Below are 15,000 nucleotides of genomic sequence, written 5' to 3' on the forward strand. Positions count from 1 at the left end.
TTGCTATGAAACTTTGCACCAGATCTGGTGTGAAACTTTTGCGGTGATTGTCTGACCACATACGACCACGGCTTTTGCTGTGAAACTTTGCACCAGTTCTGGTGTGAAACTTTTGCGGTGATTGTCTGACCACATACGACCACGGCTTTTGCTGTGAAACTTTGCACCAGTTCTGGTGTGAAACTTTTGCGGTGATTGTCTGACCACATACGACCATGGCTTTTGCTGTGAAACTTTGCACCAGTTCTGGTGTGAAACTTTTGCGGTGATCGTCTGACCACATACGACCACGGCTTTTGCCGTGAAACTTTGCACCAGTTCTGGTGTGAAACTTTTGCGGTGATTGTCTGACCACATACGACCATGGCTTTTGCTGTGAAACTTTGCACCAGTTCTGGTGTGAAACTTTTGCGGTGATTGTCTGACCACATACGACCACGGCTTTTGCTGTGAAACTTTGCACCAGTTCTGGTGTGAAACTTTTGCGGTGATTGTCTGACCACATACGACCACGGCTTTTGCTGTGAAACTTTGCACCAGTTCTGGTGTGAAACTTTTGCGGTGATTGTCTGACCACATACGACCATGGCTTTTGCTGTGAAACTTTGCACCAGTTCTGGTGTGAAACTTTTGCGGTGATCGTCTGACCACATACGACCACGGCTTTTGCTGTGAAACTTTGCACCAGTTCTGGTGTGAAACTTTTGCGGTGATTGTCTGACCACATACGACCATGGCTTTTGCTGTGAAACTTTGCACCAGTTCTGGTGTGAAACTTTTGCGGTGATTGTCTGACCACATACGACCACGGCTTTTGCTGTGAAACTTTGCACCAGTTCTGGTGTGAAACTTTTGCGGTGATCGTCTGACCACATACGACCACGGCTTTTGCTGTAAAACTTTGCATTAGTTTTGGTGTGAAACTTTTGCGGTGATAGTCTAACCTACGACCATGGCTTTTGCTGTGAAACTTTGCACCAGTTCTGGTGTGAAACTTTTGCGGTGATTGTCTAACCAACTATGACCATGGCTTTTGCTGTGAAACTTTGCACCAGTTTTGGTGTGAAACTTTTGCGGTGATTGTTTGACCACATACGACCACGGCTTTTGCTGTGAAACTTTGCACCAGTTCTGGTGTGAAACTTTTGCGGTGATTGTCTGACCACATACGACCACGGCTTTTGCTGTGAAACTTTGCACCAGTTCTGGTGTGAAACTTTTGCGGTGATTGTCTAACCAACTACGACCATGGCTTTTGCTGTGAAACTTTGCACCAGTTCTGGTGTGAAACTTTTGCGGTGATTGTCTGACCACATACGACCACGGCTTTTGCTGTGAAACTTTGCACCAGTTCTGGTGTGAAACTTTTGCGGTGATTGTCTGACCACATACGACCATGGCTTTTGCTGTGAAACTTTGCACCAGTTCTGGTGTGAAACTTTTGCGGTGATTGTCTGACCACATACGACCACGGCTTTTGCTGTGAAACTTTGCACCAGTTCTGGTGTGAAACTTTTGCGGTGATTGTCTGACCACATACGACCATGGCTTTTGCTGTGAAACTTTCCACCAGTTCTGGTGTGAAACTTTTGCGGTGATCGTCTGACCACATACGACCACGGCTTTTGCCGTGAAACTTTGCACCAGTTCTGGTGTGAAACTTTTGCGGTGATTGTCTAACCAACTACGACCATGGCTTTTGCTGTGAAACTTTGCATTAGTTCTGGTGTGAAACTTTTGCGGTGATTGTCTGACCAGTTATGACCATGGCTTTTGCTGTGAAACTTTGCACCAGTTCTGGTGTGAAACTTTTGCGGTGATTGTCTGACCAACTATGACCATGGCTTTTGCTGTGAAACTTTGCACCAGTTCTGGTGTGAAACTTTTGCGGTGATTGTCTGACCACATACGACCATGGCTTTTGCTGTGAAACTTTGCACCAGTTCTGGTGTGAAACTTTTGCGGTGATTGTCTGACCACATACGACCATGGCTTTTGCTGTGAAACTTTGCACCAGTTCTGGTGTGAAACTTTTGCGGTGATCGTCTGACCACATACGACCACGGCTTTTGCTGTGAAACTTTGCACCAGTTCTGGTGTGAAACTTTTGCGGTGATTGTCTAACCAACTACGACCATGGCTTTTGCTGTGAAACTTTGCACCAGTTCTGGTGTGAAACTTTTGCGGTGATTGTCTGACCACATACGACCATGGCTTTTGCTGTGAAACTTTGCACCAGTTCTGGTGTGAAACTTTTGCGGTGATTGTCTGACCAACTATGACCATGGCTTTTGCTGTGAAACTTTGCACCAGTTCTGGTGTGAAACTTTTGCGGTGATTGTCTGACCACATACGACCATGGCTTTTGCTGTGAAACTTTGCACCAGTTCTGGTGTGAAACTTTTGCGGTGATTGTCTGACCACATACGACCATGGCTTTTGCTGTGAAACTTTGCACCAGTTCTGGTGTGAAACTTTTGCGGTGATCGTCTGACCACATACGACCACGGCTTTTGCTGTGAAACTTTGCACCAGTTCTGGTGTGAAACTTTTGCGGTGATTGTCTAACCAACTACGACCATGGCTTTTGCTGTGAAACTTTGCACCAGTTCTGGTGTGAAACTTTTGCGGTGATTGTCTAACCAACTACGACCATGGCTTTTGCTGTGAAACTTTGCACCAGTTCTGGTGTGAAACTTTTGCGGTGATTGTCTGACCACATACGACCATGGCTTTTGCTGTGAAACTTTGCACCAGTTCTGATGTGAAACTTTTGCGGTGATTGTCTGACCAACTATGACCATGGCTTTTGCTGTGAAACTTTGCACCAGTTCTGGTGTGAAAGTTTTGAGGGAATGGTTTTCAGTTGATTGAAACAGCAAGATTAATGCATTGACTTTGCAGGTCGCATTTCACTTAAATGCCGAATTGTTATAGTGCACTACCAAGGGGAAAAAAGAACTATACCAACATTTAACTCTGTGTTCATTGCGTTGTTATTTGTTTACGTGTCATCTTGATCGCCCTGCAACTACTTCCGAAGTTCACATTTTAGCGAGGACCTCTATTTCAAGAAAATGTGAGTACAGCTTATTATTATTATTATTATTATTATTATTATTATTACCATTATTGTTGTTATTATTATTAATATTATTAATATTTATTATTATTAATTTTCATTTATTATTGAATTATATATCACTATTGATGTTTATAGTACCTTCGACAATTATGTATTGAAACCTTGCTTGCTGGCTCATAACGTACGCCAACGCTTGCTGGCAAACTCCAAAGTCCCTTATGCGCTGGCTGGCAATATGTGTCGTTTCGCATTTTAAAATATGCTGGCTGGTTAAAAGCTGTCTCACACGATGGCTGGCTGGGAGTTTTATTTCCTGAAACTCTTGCTCGCTGGCAGTGAAGAGCGGGTATTTTTTTCCCAGGAAAGTTAAATATTAACGAAGATTGACGTAGAAACATTCTAATAGTGGTTACAACATTATATGAACAATTTTGTCAAAAATGGTCGTTGGGTACTCCTGTCTAGAAGACTATCTGCATTATCGAGGACAAATACCACTTGGCTTTGGATCTGTTTGCTCCAGTTTTTGAGCCAGTATTCAAGATTCTCCGGTAGCTGTCCGAGCATCTTGCCGCATGAGTGGATCATTTCAGTTGCTGCTTCGAGGAATGTTGTCTTTTTTACAAGACTGCAAAACAACACAGTATGCCCAATTTCTTTTAATTTGTGGGCTGTCTCCCTGGCCACAGTTGTTTTTCCAAAGCCCGGTCCTCCAGTAATCAACACGACGGCATCTGTTCCACTCTGAAGGTATTGTTTTACTTTGTCGATTTCCTTAGAACGTCCAAATACTTCCGGCACTTCGTCTGGTAGACAGCTGCTAGGCTCGTCATTTTCTTGCTGCTGCAGCTGCTGTAACCTTCGCCATTTTTTGATGTGTTCCTCTACTGTGTGATACGTATTGTGATCGATCGGATCATTCTTGAGGCGCAGAATTTTTTGTCGCTGGTTATAAACCATTATTCCCTCCAAAGCTGAAGATATTTTATCCCATTTGTCTTCGAATTCGCTTTCGGTAACGGCAGTAGAATGGCTATGGGACAGCTCATTTCTGAAAAATTTGATTCTGGCGATGTTCGCTTCTATGCTTGCGTCGTTCTTCGCAGGCAGCTTGTGCCATCCTGTTACAGGCGGTGGTAAGTTGGAAATTTCTCGAATCAACAAATGCAACAGAGAAATGTCAAACTGCGCAATGTTTGGTGGGTCACCAGTACCCGGAAACAACTTTTCCCATTGATCACCTAAAATGACACTATTCCGTTTTAGTCCCTGAAGCTTTGAGGATTTTTTCTTTAGGACGTCCTCCAATGTTTCGGGGTGTATGGAAAACAAAAGAAATCGCTCTAAAGCAGATGTTCCTTCGTCGATGAGTAATCGAGCCAACCTTGTGCCATTGGTTTTTTCCTGGGATACACTACTGAATGCTGAGGATATAGTGTCACCACTATCAACAGACAGCGAAGAAGAACTCGTTGGTGACGCCATTCAGTTAAACAAAACGAAGTCAGCAGGAAATGTTTACAACGTATCGAGACAAGCGTGTAAAGATTGGTCTTTTGCAGTGCGAACCGGCGATCGCTTGACAGCTGTAATACTCGAGAACAAAGGATTCTCAGTTAACTATGCTTACGAATGTCACGTAATCTTGTAATGCAAACGGATGGGGCGCTGGGGGTCGAGCAATTCCCAACGTAAAATTTTTTTGCCGGAATCCGTCCAAACATTTTTCTTGAGACGATATTGCTGACTCCGTTATCGCTTCGCTAGCACATTCCTCAGTTGTGAAAATTGTTAATTGATTCAGATGCTATACTTTAATTTAACCAATCACATCCAAGCTATTTTTATCACCGTTAGGATGAGTTAGAGGTTCATGATATGATGTGTTTGCTCCTTCCTAACTTTTCCTTTAAAGAAGTTTATCCACTTGTTAAAATTACTTGGGACCTTATACTTTTGTATATTTCAAACTAATTTTGTAAGCTGTAGGGTAATAAAAGAGCAAAATTGTTTGTCTTCTGGGAAAGACAAATTGTACAAAAGCTGATTCATAAGATGTGGCTAATAATAAATCATTACCTATTGTGGGAAGGACACAATTCCAACACTGTTTCATTCTCGGAAAGCTCCCACTGTTTCTGAGAATTATTTACTTCGATTTAAATTATCTCAGCAGCTACGCGACAAAAGTTTGACGCACGTAACTTAATCACGATGCCAATTAGTCAGTAAGACGGTATAAGCAAATGATTGTTTTCAACCGGCTGATTAGGTCAAAACAATAAAGCACAATCAAGTGGTTCAGGTCTGGCGATACACATTCACCCAGTTTCAACCACATAACCAGCTTTGTATACTGTATGTATCGTATTGTAAATATCTTAATGTAAGTCAACTGCAAGGATACTACCTTAAGTATTGTAAGTATCGCCGGTCATGGCGCATCACTGATATGCATGAGTTAAAATCTCATAAGCATAATAGCACCGCGTGAAATTTAATGACTGATGGGAGAAATTTATAAAGAAATGGCGTGGCCGAACTACTCTCTTCAAGCGCAATTTAAGGAGCGTATCTAGTCACAAAGTGCCAATTTGTAAGCTGCAAAGTAACTATAACATTATACTTTTTCAATCGAGACGTTCAAAAAGCAAATAGACCTGGAGAAATTTGAGTTAAAATTCGAATGATTCTTGAGAAATTTTACATGGGAATTTAAAAATGCCATATTCGCATAGTTAAATTTTCGTTTCTTGTTCATGTTTTTGTCAACTTGTAAGCTGCTAAAGTTTGGTAATTTAGTAAATTCAAATACTGACTCAGAATGGTTTGAAAAGCGATTTATCTGGAAATTTTGACTTAGTGTCATTACCTTGAGCTAGTGATCTTAAAAGTAATGCGCTTATCGTTAATCAGAAACTTTTGTGTTAAAGTAACTGAGGAGGACATTGGGGCGTATTAGAAACCGAAAAACCGAAGAAAAATCATCCAAAACCGCATACAAAACCGTCAAAAAACCGATATAACGGTGACAAGTGCGGCATACAGAGCAAACTACGCTAACACTTTATTTCATCAAAGTATTTGTGAATGTCATCGACTTGTCTAAAGCCTTCATATCTTTTAGTATCTGCTAAAATCATAGGCTTTATTTCTGCCGCTCTCTCGAGCCCATACTTTGTGGGCTCATTTTCCGTAAGGCAGCTGGTAATGGAGCCAAGTTAACTTGCACACAAGTCCTGTCTAAAATTTCAATTTAGCAATCGCAAAAAGCTATAGCTCTGGAAACCTCCAATACAACTCTCTAATTGAACATTTCCATGTGATAACTAAGACCTGACAGTTTGGAGATTAGAATGGAATGTTTAATCTTGGTCTAAAACATGCGATTGCATTGAGGAAGCTAACCGGTACTGTTTGTTCCTTGTTTTACATGGCAGCAGGAACTTGCTCAAAGGTTAAATGTGGTAATAAACAGATACTTACTTAAAACAGGAGTCGAATATTGGCTCCCATATAAAAAGGGGAGAGATGCTCGTCGGAAATTTTACATAATACAGTAAAATAAAAAAAATACAGTGACTTTTAATGATGGCAAAGACGTTATCATCTAATACTTTCACCTGCGTGAAGAAATAAGTGTAAATATACACTTTTATATTTCTTCGCGCGCAACCCTGAGGAGATTTTCACGGCTACAGATGATTGCGTTTTGCCCAAAACACCCTAAGTGAGACCAAAATGCGAAATTTACACCCCTAGGCGAGACGACGAGCGTCTCTCCCCTTTTTATATGGGAGTCTTCCCACATCCTCCCTCCCGGGCACCGCCCCTCCATTTTGCGACGCTGCACCAAAGAGACAATTCGTCGATGTCCCTAATGCATCTTGCTGGCCCTGGGAATTGTTGTCATCTGCACTGACTTCGTCACTACATTTATCAAATTCTTGCTGGCCTTTATTAGCGTCACTAGCTTCTCACTCCTTTCATGCTCGTTCAGATCTTCATGGGGTCCTTCATCTTTAAGCAGAGTCCCTCGATCAATTCAAACGACTGATTAAAGAGGTTATCTAAGTCATTATTTTAAACACGGCATTCATGGAAAGCAGCTTTTATTGTATGATATTGTGTAAGATAGTTAATGTAGTTTACATAGTTCTATCTATAAATTTTTGATTTTACATATTTTTTTTTATATTGCTGATGAATTGCACCGTGGTTAAATAAAGATTAAATAAATAAATAACACTCTATTCTAGATCAATTGCCGCTCAAATCTAAGAAAAACCGGAAACCAAATAATCACAAAATTCAAAAACCCAAAAAGCACATCGGATTACGAAAACCGAAAACCAGATGCTAAATAACGAAAAACCCGCAAAACGCAATGAACACCAAATCCGAAAAACCGAAGTCTTTTGGCACAAAAACCGAAAAACCGATCAAAAAAATAGCCAAAACCGCAAAACCGAAAATCCCAATGTCCCCCTCGTAACTGCAATACGTTAAATCGATTCAAATCGCACGGCGCTCAAGACAGCGAAAACTACGGTGGCCCATTAGGGAAACACCTTTCGCCATTAATTTAGCCTCATATTACAAAGAGTTACTCATCTCGCAAAACAAAATGCATTTCAAACAAAAAAATTCTAACTCTTGAAATAAACTCGTACTCTGAAAACAAAATAAATTCGGCACACTGCAAACAAAATAAATCCGCACACTGCAAACAAAATGTCATCACACACACCAAACAAAATCCTCGCACACTGCAAACGAAAATACTTTTACACGCCGCAAACAAAATATTTTCGCAGACTGCAAACAAAGCATCCTTACAAACTGCCAACAAAAATTTCTTTGCACACCGCAAACAAAGTAAAACCACACACTCCCGGAAAAACCCGCGCTGCAAGTACTGCGCTTGAAAGAACATGCGTTAATGTTCCCAACCCATGATAACAAGTGTAAGAGAGAACACTTTGGGGGGTGATGGGGTAGGAGATGAAGCACTTCATTAGCAGGTCATGAAAAGGTAGGATAACTAAGTTGCCCGGCAAGAGAGGTCGCGATCCTCTCCAAGGGGTTACAATCCCCAAGGTCATGACAAAGCGCAAAGGGGGTTTAACCCTTCATATTAGAAAAGAGAGTCATGTTAAAATAGGTCATTAACTGTAACAAATCCACAGATAGTGTACAACTAGCTACCATAATTTCCCATGACATGTCCTGGAACATACTATTGAGGCACCAGGTATGAAAGAGGGAGGGAAGGGAGGGAATTTGAGTGAAGATGCTTCTGAGCTTAAGTGTTTTCGCAATAAAGACAGAAGTGGAATGACAGTAGCAAAGGTCCGACTCGACATACCAGTCCAAAGCATGACGCACCAAGAATGTGATTGGATGAGGTGCATGGTGTGACGTTCACGTGACACAAGGTTGCTCTGTAACAGAGAAAGCCTAGGGTCAAATGCATATCCCTCGCAGAGGTCATGTTTGTCACATAGACATTATTCATATTTGGCGGTCACATTTATAATTCTTTTGTCCAACGTGCAAATTAGCCTACCAAGCCTCATTTCAGAGCAAGAAATCTTTTCAATTCACTGTATGGTATCGAGGCTTGGTAGGCTAATTTGCACTTCGACAAAAGAATTATAAAATGACCGCCATTTATGAATAAGGTCTATTAACTTTAATATATAATGGTTTATAAATTGGCTAAGGACTGGAGCCGGCTCCAACAAACGTGTTTGTGGAAATGCCTTTATTGGAACAAACAAATCGTTCCAGCAAGGGTGTGAACAGCGAAAAACAACTACACAATAGTCCGTGCAGGATATGACTAAAACCCTGCATGACGCTGAGAATTGTAATTTTGGGGCTCACGGATTTAACGTTAAATCTTTTAGCCCCAAAATTACAAAAAGGCCAATTATAAACAAAAGCTGTCCGGATTTTAGCAATGTTCCTTAAATGGTAGAAAGAAGACTTACATAATGCGGACGCACGAGGAGCCATGGACAGAGGGTCACTTAAAATTACACCAATATTTCTAGTCCGGTGTTGGAACAGACAATGTTCTCAATGACAATATTTAGACTTTCCAAAGGAGATCGAGGTCGAAAACGTGATGACAAGAGCCAGATCTCAGTTTTTTCACCATTTAGCTTCAGTTTTAATGCGGTACGTTATTGGTAGCAAGCCAGTGCAAAGCCTTTAGTCAGCGCACTCCTCCTTCTAAGCAACGAGCAACCAATCAACGATTACTGTTCGGCGATGACGTAAAGTATTTGAACTCAACATTCAAACAATTTTGTGATCTTGTAAAAATTTTCAGTGTTTGTTTGATTCCACAGCTGGCTCACAAAGCTAATCCCCATAAAATCGGAAAGGGCGCTTGCTCTTCTTATTTCTTTTAAATGTACTTGAATCGTGAGAAATTCAATAAACCCCGCGGCAGTTTCCAATTCGGTATTCAACAGAATGTATTTGCAAGTATTTTGGTTAAAATCCGGTCCTCAGCCGGAAATATCTGCATTATTACTCCTCAACTCAACGTGATAGAGTAATATTTAGAGATGATGTTTATGAATACAATAGCCGCCGGAGTTTATTAAAATGCGCTAATTTTGCAATGATTTATTCAACCGACTGGGTGAAATTGAGTAAAGAACAACGCATTTTAAGCGGTAGGTACAAAACACAGGTCTCAGGTCTAGTTCACAGTTCTCTCTGTTACAAAAACAGAAACAAACCTAAACATTCATTTAAGCTAACCTTAGGCCTAATTAGACATAAACAAGAGTTTTTAGGCTTATTAGGAAAGGTGCGTTTTTAATTGGGTGGGAGGGGGGGGGGAGGGGGGAGGGCTAGGGCTTCAGGGAAAAGGGTCATCCAAAAAAATGGGACCCTTGGGGAGGGTTAACCCTTAGTTTAAAAGGTGTTAAGGGAGGGAGGGTCAGGCCTTCTTTTTGCACAGTGGTTTGTGCAAATTTGTTCAGGTACCAAACTGATGTCATTTTTTCCTCTTCATTTTCCATGTATCTTTTGGTTTTTTTCTTTTTGGCTTTATGACGGTTTTGTTTTCTCTTTCGAGACTTCCGTATTGGTCAAACAGAGACCTGTAACCTGAGACCTGGGTTTTGTACCTGCTTCATTTTAAGTTCAGACGTTTTCAGGTGGTTGGTATTGACCTTGTTCGGTATCTTTAGTTGAAAGTAGTCAATATTTGAAACTGTGTACCACGACCTCGTGGCCATCAATTAATTAAGACATGATTTGATGTTTAATGTATTTTGTCGATTTTGGTGAAGTGATGATATCAATCCGATTGATCCAAGTCCACCGTTTCAAGGATAATTTTAGAATGAAGGGCCATTTCTCGGAAAGAAAGAGCTCAGAAAATTTTCATTCCCGGACAAATTAAGCTTACAAAGCAAGTCATGTTTAAGATATTAGTTTATTTATCGCCAGTTCTAGGAAACGGCTTTGATTGGGTCGGATTATTGTTTCTTCTCGGAAAGCCTGAATAGTTTCTCAGAAACATGACTTCAACGTGAACTGATATGCATGTGATTTCATACACTTCTAACTAAAAAATCAACCTATGGTGAGATAAATATACATAAAATAACAAAATTCGTCAGTTTCATTCATCCAATTAGTGTCCCAACTATCCAAAGGCTGGATGTCTACTTTCTAGTTAAAAAACATTATTAATCGCTACCTCGCATTTACTCGCCATGGCTGTAATCCCCCGGCTTCCGTCTCTGACACTACACGTACCTTTTACTTTAAATTACCTTACATTGGTCCTTTTTCTATTATCACGCAGAAAAAGGTTCGTCATTTTGCCAAACGTTATTGTAATAACATTGATATTAAGTTAGTTTTCTCATCCTTTAAAATCGGCAACATGTTCAGTGTGAAGGATCCTGTCCCTCGTGGGCTCCGTGCGCGTCCGTAGTGCGCGTCCGTAGTGCCGTGGCTGTAGTGCCTGCTATGTCGGCGAAACTACCCGGCATTTTTCCACGCGCGTACGTGAGCACACTTTCAGTGATAGGACCTCGCATATTTTTAAACTTTACAAAATTCTGAGCATTGCCGCACTTTGTGCTCTAATGACTGTTTCAGCATCCTAGATCACGCTTTTACCACCTTCCAACTTAAGATAAAAAAGGCCACTCATATTCAGTGGGAGAAACCTACACTTAATCATCAACTTTATCATGTTAATTTAAAACTTTTTTTGCAATATTTTACATTGTCATGTTTCTTTTTGTTCTTATAGTTAATTAGAATTTTGGTTCACACTATATATTCAACTCTGTACTTTGTAATTTAAACTGAAGATGACAGAAGTTTCTGTCGAAACATGTTTTTAAGTTTAAATTGTGTCTTGTTGTTTCTCAAAATAAGATTAATTAAGAAAAAATAGGAGATGATTGCCTAAGAAAGAGAAAACTGTATATTGTAAAAATGTGCCCTTCCATAAATAGGTGTGTTGATAAGCGCTGCTTACACGCAGTAAAGAGCATAAAGACCCATAATAAATAACTCAACTGTTTTCAGAGGCTTGTGTACGCGCATGCGTTGCGCCTCACGGTTATTGTTATCTCGCGGGCTCAATTATCAACAATAATCAACAAGGTGTCCGTAACTAGGCTGTGATCCCGACTGTGATAAGTGAAACCAAAACGATGCCGCTTAAATACCAATGTTCCTCTAGCTTTTTTTGCGATTCGGACAATAAAATGCTTTTAATGAAAATGATAATCTGCGATGGCGGCGTTTTATTTACTCCAGAGGTCTCATATGCCAGTTAATTTGTGCCACTTCCTAGTATTCTTGGCGCAAGTTAAGCCTGAGTGAAAGTGCAATATTACGTTTTCAGTGTAATATACCTGGAGTCTCATCATAAGTGAGGTCAGAGGAAAACAATCCTTTCTTTCAGAGTTACGTTTAGAATTTCCCAAAGAATCTTTGGTTCTTTTAACTGGTTCCGGCAACGCTAAGATTCATTTACGTATCACTTTAAAGCGCTCTTTAACACTAGAGGAATTCATACTTTAGGAATTCCTTTCGATGGCGATTTATAAAATCTAAGGCTTTTTCGTAACTTCTAAGTTTTTGAAAAGGAAAGTTCAGTCTTTGGCACATTTCAACAACTTCTTTCATCAATTCCTTGCTTTTCTCCAATTTTCCAGTGTTTTCGAGCAAGAGAACTTGATTGGTCTTGATTGCTACTTTCCACTTGTGATCTGCTTTCAACTCTCTCTGAGCGACATCCATCGCTTTTTCAAAGTATTCCATGGCTTCCGAGTCGTTTCCTCTTTTCATTTCACAAATTCCATAGTTCTTTAGCACATGGATAATTTCCTTGCAGTTCTCCATCCCTATCTGATTCGCCATTTTCTCCGCTTCTTTGTAATATGCCAAGGCTTTTTCGCTCTCGGTTATGAGGAAGCAGTCTCCATTTTCTTTCAGGGCATAAACGGTCATTGGATGTTTTCCAAGGCGTTGTGAAAATAATTCCAGTGCTTCCTTTAACCTTTCTTCGGCTAGGGGATGGTCTTGCATACGCCTTGCAAACCGACCTGCAAGTAGTAGAGCTTCTGCCTTTTCTTGGTGATTTTCTTCCATTATTTTCTCGCACACACTTAAAGCTCTTTGACTCAAATTGCGTACCTGATCATTCAAACGATGGTCTCCTCTCTTTGAAAGGAAATCTAAATAACTATTCAGGTAGAAGACTTCTGACACTACGTTTGTGTTAAACGCGACACGATTCTTTGAATAACGACTTTTAGCTGCTTTAAAATACCCCATGGACTGTTCCATTTGGTTTTGCTTTCTCATTTCATGCCCAAGAAGGCATCTAAGTTCCACTTCGCGCACTGGGTGTGATTCTGGAACCGTAAAAGACTCCAGCATCCTTTTCAAAAATTGAAAGTAAGATGAAGGCGTCAGGCAGATTTGCAGATACAAGCACTTTTCCAAAAATTGATCAAGGAAACTTTTGCAATTCTCAGCAATCGCCTGATCGTGATTTTCCATTCTTTTAGTGTAGACGTCAAGGAAGTGCTCAAAGTTGTGTCTTTCGTCATGGAAGGAGTCGATGGCTGTTTTGCAGGCGTCCTTACTCCAGAATAACTTAGTGTTTTCACTGAGGCAATTTATGAAATGTGCACAAGCTCGTTTTTCCCCTTGTAACACTAGGTCAAGCTTACCTTCACCGATCTTCTTTGCGAAGCAGCAAATGAGAGGATGCAGCCGGTATCTGCGGGAACGTGGCTGCTCGATCAAAGATTTCGTCTTTAAGGTACGCAGGATGGAAAGAGGCGAAATCCCAGGACCAGAGCATGCTTCTATGACGGTTTTAGCAGCATCATCATCAAACGTTCCGGGAAACACGGACATAACAACCAATGCATCTTTTTGAGTATCTGTCAGAAGGTCGAAGGACGTTTTGACGGCGGTTTGAAACGATAGACCATCGTATTCTAGATGAGCCAACGGATTCTCCTGGAGGAGTTCCACCAGCTTCTCTTCTGTACAGTCTGACAGAAGTGACCCGGCAATGCAAAGGGCCAAAGGGGCGTAACCACATAGTTTGGTTATCCTTTCAGTCCTACATAGCTTCTGGCGGATTTCTTCATTCTTGACCCTTGAAAAAAGAAGACGTGTCGCTTCTTCGGGAGATTATGGGTTAAGCCGAAGGACGGTTAAAGGCAAATCTGGACAGCAGAATTCCCCTCTTGATGTGATGCGAAACGCTCCTTTGGTTTCAGAGAACTCTCGCATTGCGCTCAGGGTGCTTAAGAACTTATCTCTATCGTCAGACTCAAGTACATCATCAACGTTGTCAAGGACAAATGTAAACTGTGTTGGAGTGTCCTTACTCCACTTCGTGAGCCACTGTTCAGGATTCCCAGGTAGATGCATGTCCGTCTTGATAGAGTGAATCATTTCAATAGCCACCTCAATAAATGTTTTCTTTGACAGAAGGCTACAAAATATTACAGTTCATTCGTTTTCCGGCTTTTTTAATTTGTGTACCAACGGCCTTTGCCAAAGTTGTTTTTCCAAACCCTGGTCCTCCATTAATCTGCACCACAACAAAGTTGTTCCCTTGGACATATTATAGTGTATCTGGTAACTCTCGGCAGCAAACAACCATGGCTTCTTCTGGTTGTTGGGCTGGGAGAGTGATGATATCGTTGTGCGCTTGCTGTTCCATTGTCAGGACTGTGCAACTTGGTCATCCATACGACCCACTACAAACTTCTTCACATGCTTGTAACAGCATGAGAACGCTTCAAGATCTTGTGAGTCAATTTATAATTTATCGACTTGTGAGCGTACTGCAATTTCTTGGAAATGACCTCATCTATTTACATCTAGACAGTTGAATTAGTTACGTTATCACCTATTCTTGGAAACAAACAATGTCAATGGATTGGTTGATGATCGGGTCATGTTCTCTTTTCAGAGAGCACGGATCGTTTCCCAAGGAGATTAAGTTGTCATGATTAATATCTCATCAGGAGTTTACTCTCCGACTCGTTTCGTGTAACTTTCGTAGACTTCTTTAGGGAGTTTTACAAGCATATATTTGCTTATTTGGTTTTATTAAGCCATATATTTGAGGCTATTACGGGGGCCATAAACCGAGAAGGTTTGGCTAGATTTACGAACGGGAAATTTTTAAACCGTGATCGTCACCTGAAATCTTTATCTCGCCTTGCGAAAATATTCTACAACTTTGCCTGTTCCCGTTCGTAAATCCGGCCAAGCCTTCTTGGTTTATCCCCGTAATAGCCGCAAATATAGCTTATAAACACGTACGGGCGTAGAGTTTGCTTGTAAAACAGTGTGATGCTCACTAGTAAATCTCAATTTTTTTTAAAAAA

General features: G+C 40.8%; 2 protein-coding genes across 2 annotated transcripts in view; both read right to left on the minus strand.

Annotated features, from left to right (window-relative positions):
* The window catches only part of LOC138045287 (nephrocystin-3-like), a 69,056-nt gene that overhangs the window by 10,672 nt on the left and 43,384 nt on the right, over window positions 1–15,000 (minus strand). The window lies entirely within an intron of this gene.
* LOC138045288 (uncharacterized) lies at window positions 3,019–4,871 on the minus strand. Its single transcript, XM_068891728.1, has one exon. The coding sequence runs from the start codon at window positions 4,568–4,570 to the stop codon at window positions 3,503–3,505; it is 1,068 nt and encodes a 355-aa protein (XP_068747829.1). The 5' UTR covers window positions 4,571–4,871; the 3' UTR covers window positions 3,019–3,502.

This window comes from Montipora capricornis, chromosome 4, assembly GCF_036669925.1.
Source record: "Montipora capricornis isolate CH-2021 chromosome 4, ASM3666992v2, whole genome shotgun sequence".
In the NCBI taxonomy this organism is placed as follows: domain Eukaryota; kingdom Metazoa; phylum Cnidaria; class Anthozoa; order Scleractinia; family Acroporidae; genus Montipora; species Montipora capricornis.

What these genes read in the sequence shown, in the direction of transcription:
- LOC138045288 (XM_068891728.1), bottom strand. Translation starts at nt 4,570, where the DNA reads ATGGCGTCACCAACGAGTTCTTCTTCGCTGTCTGTTGATAGTGGTGAC.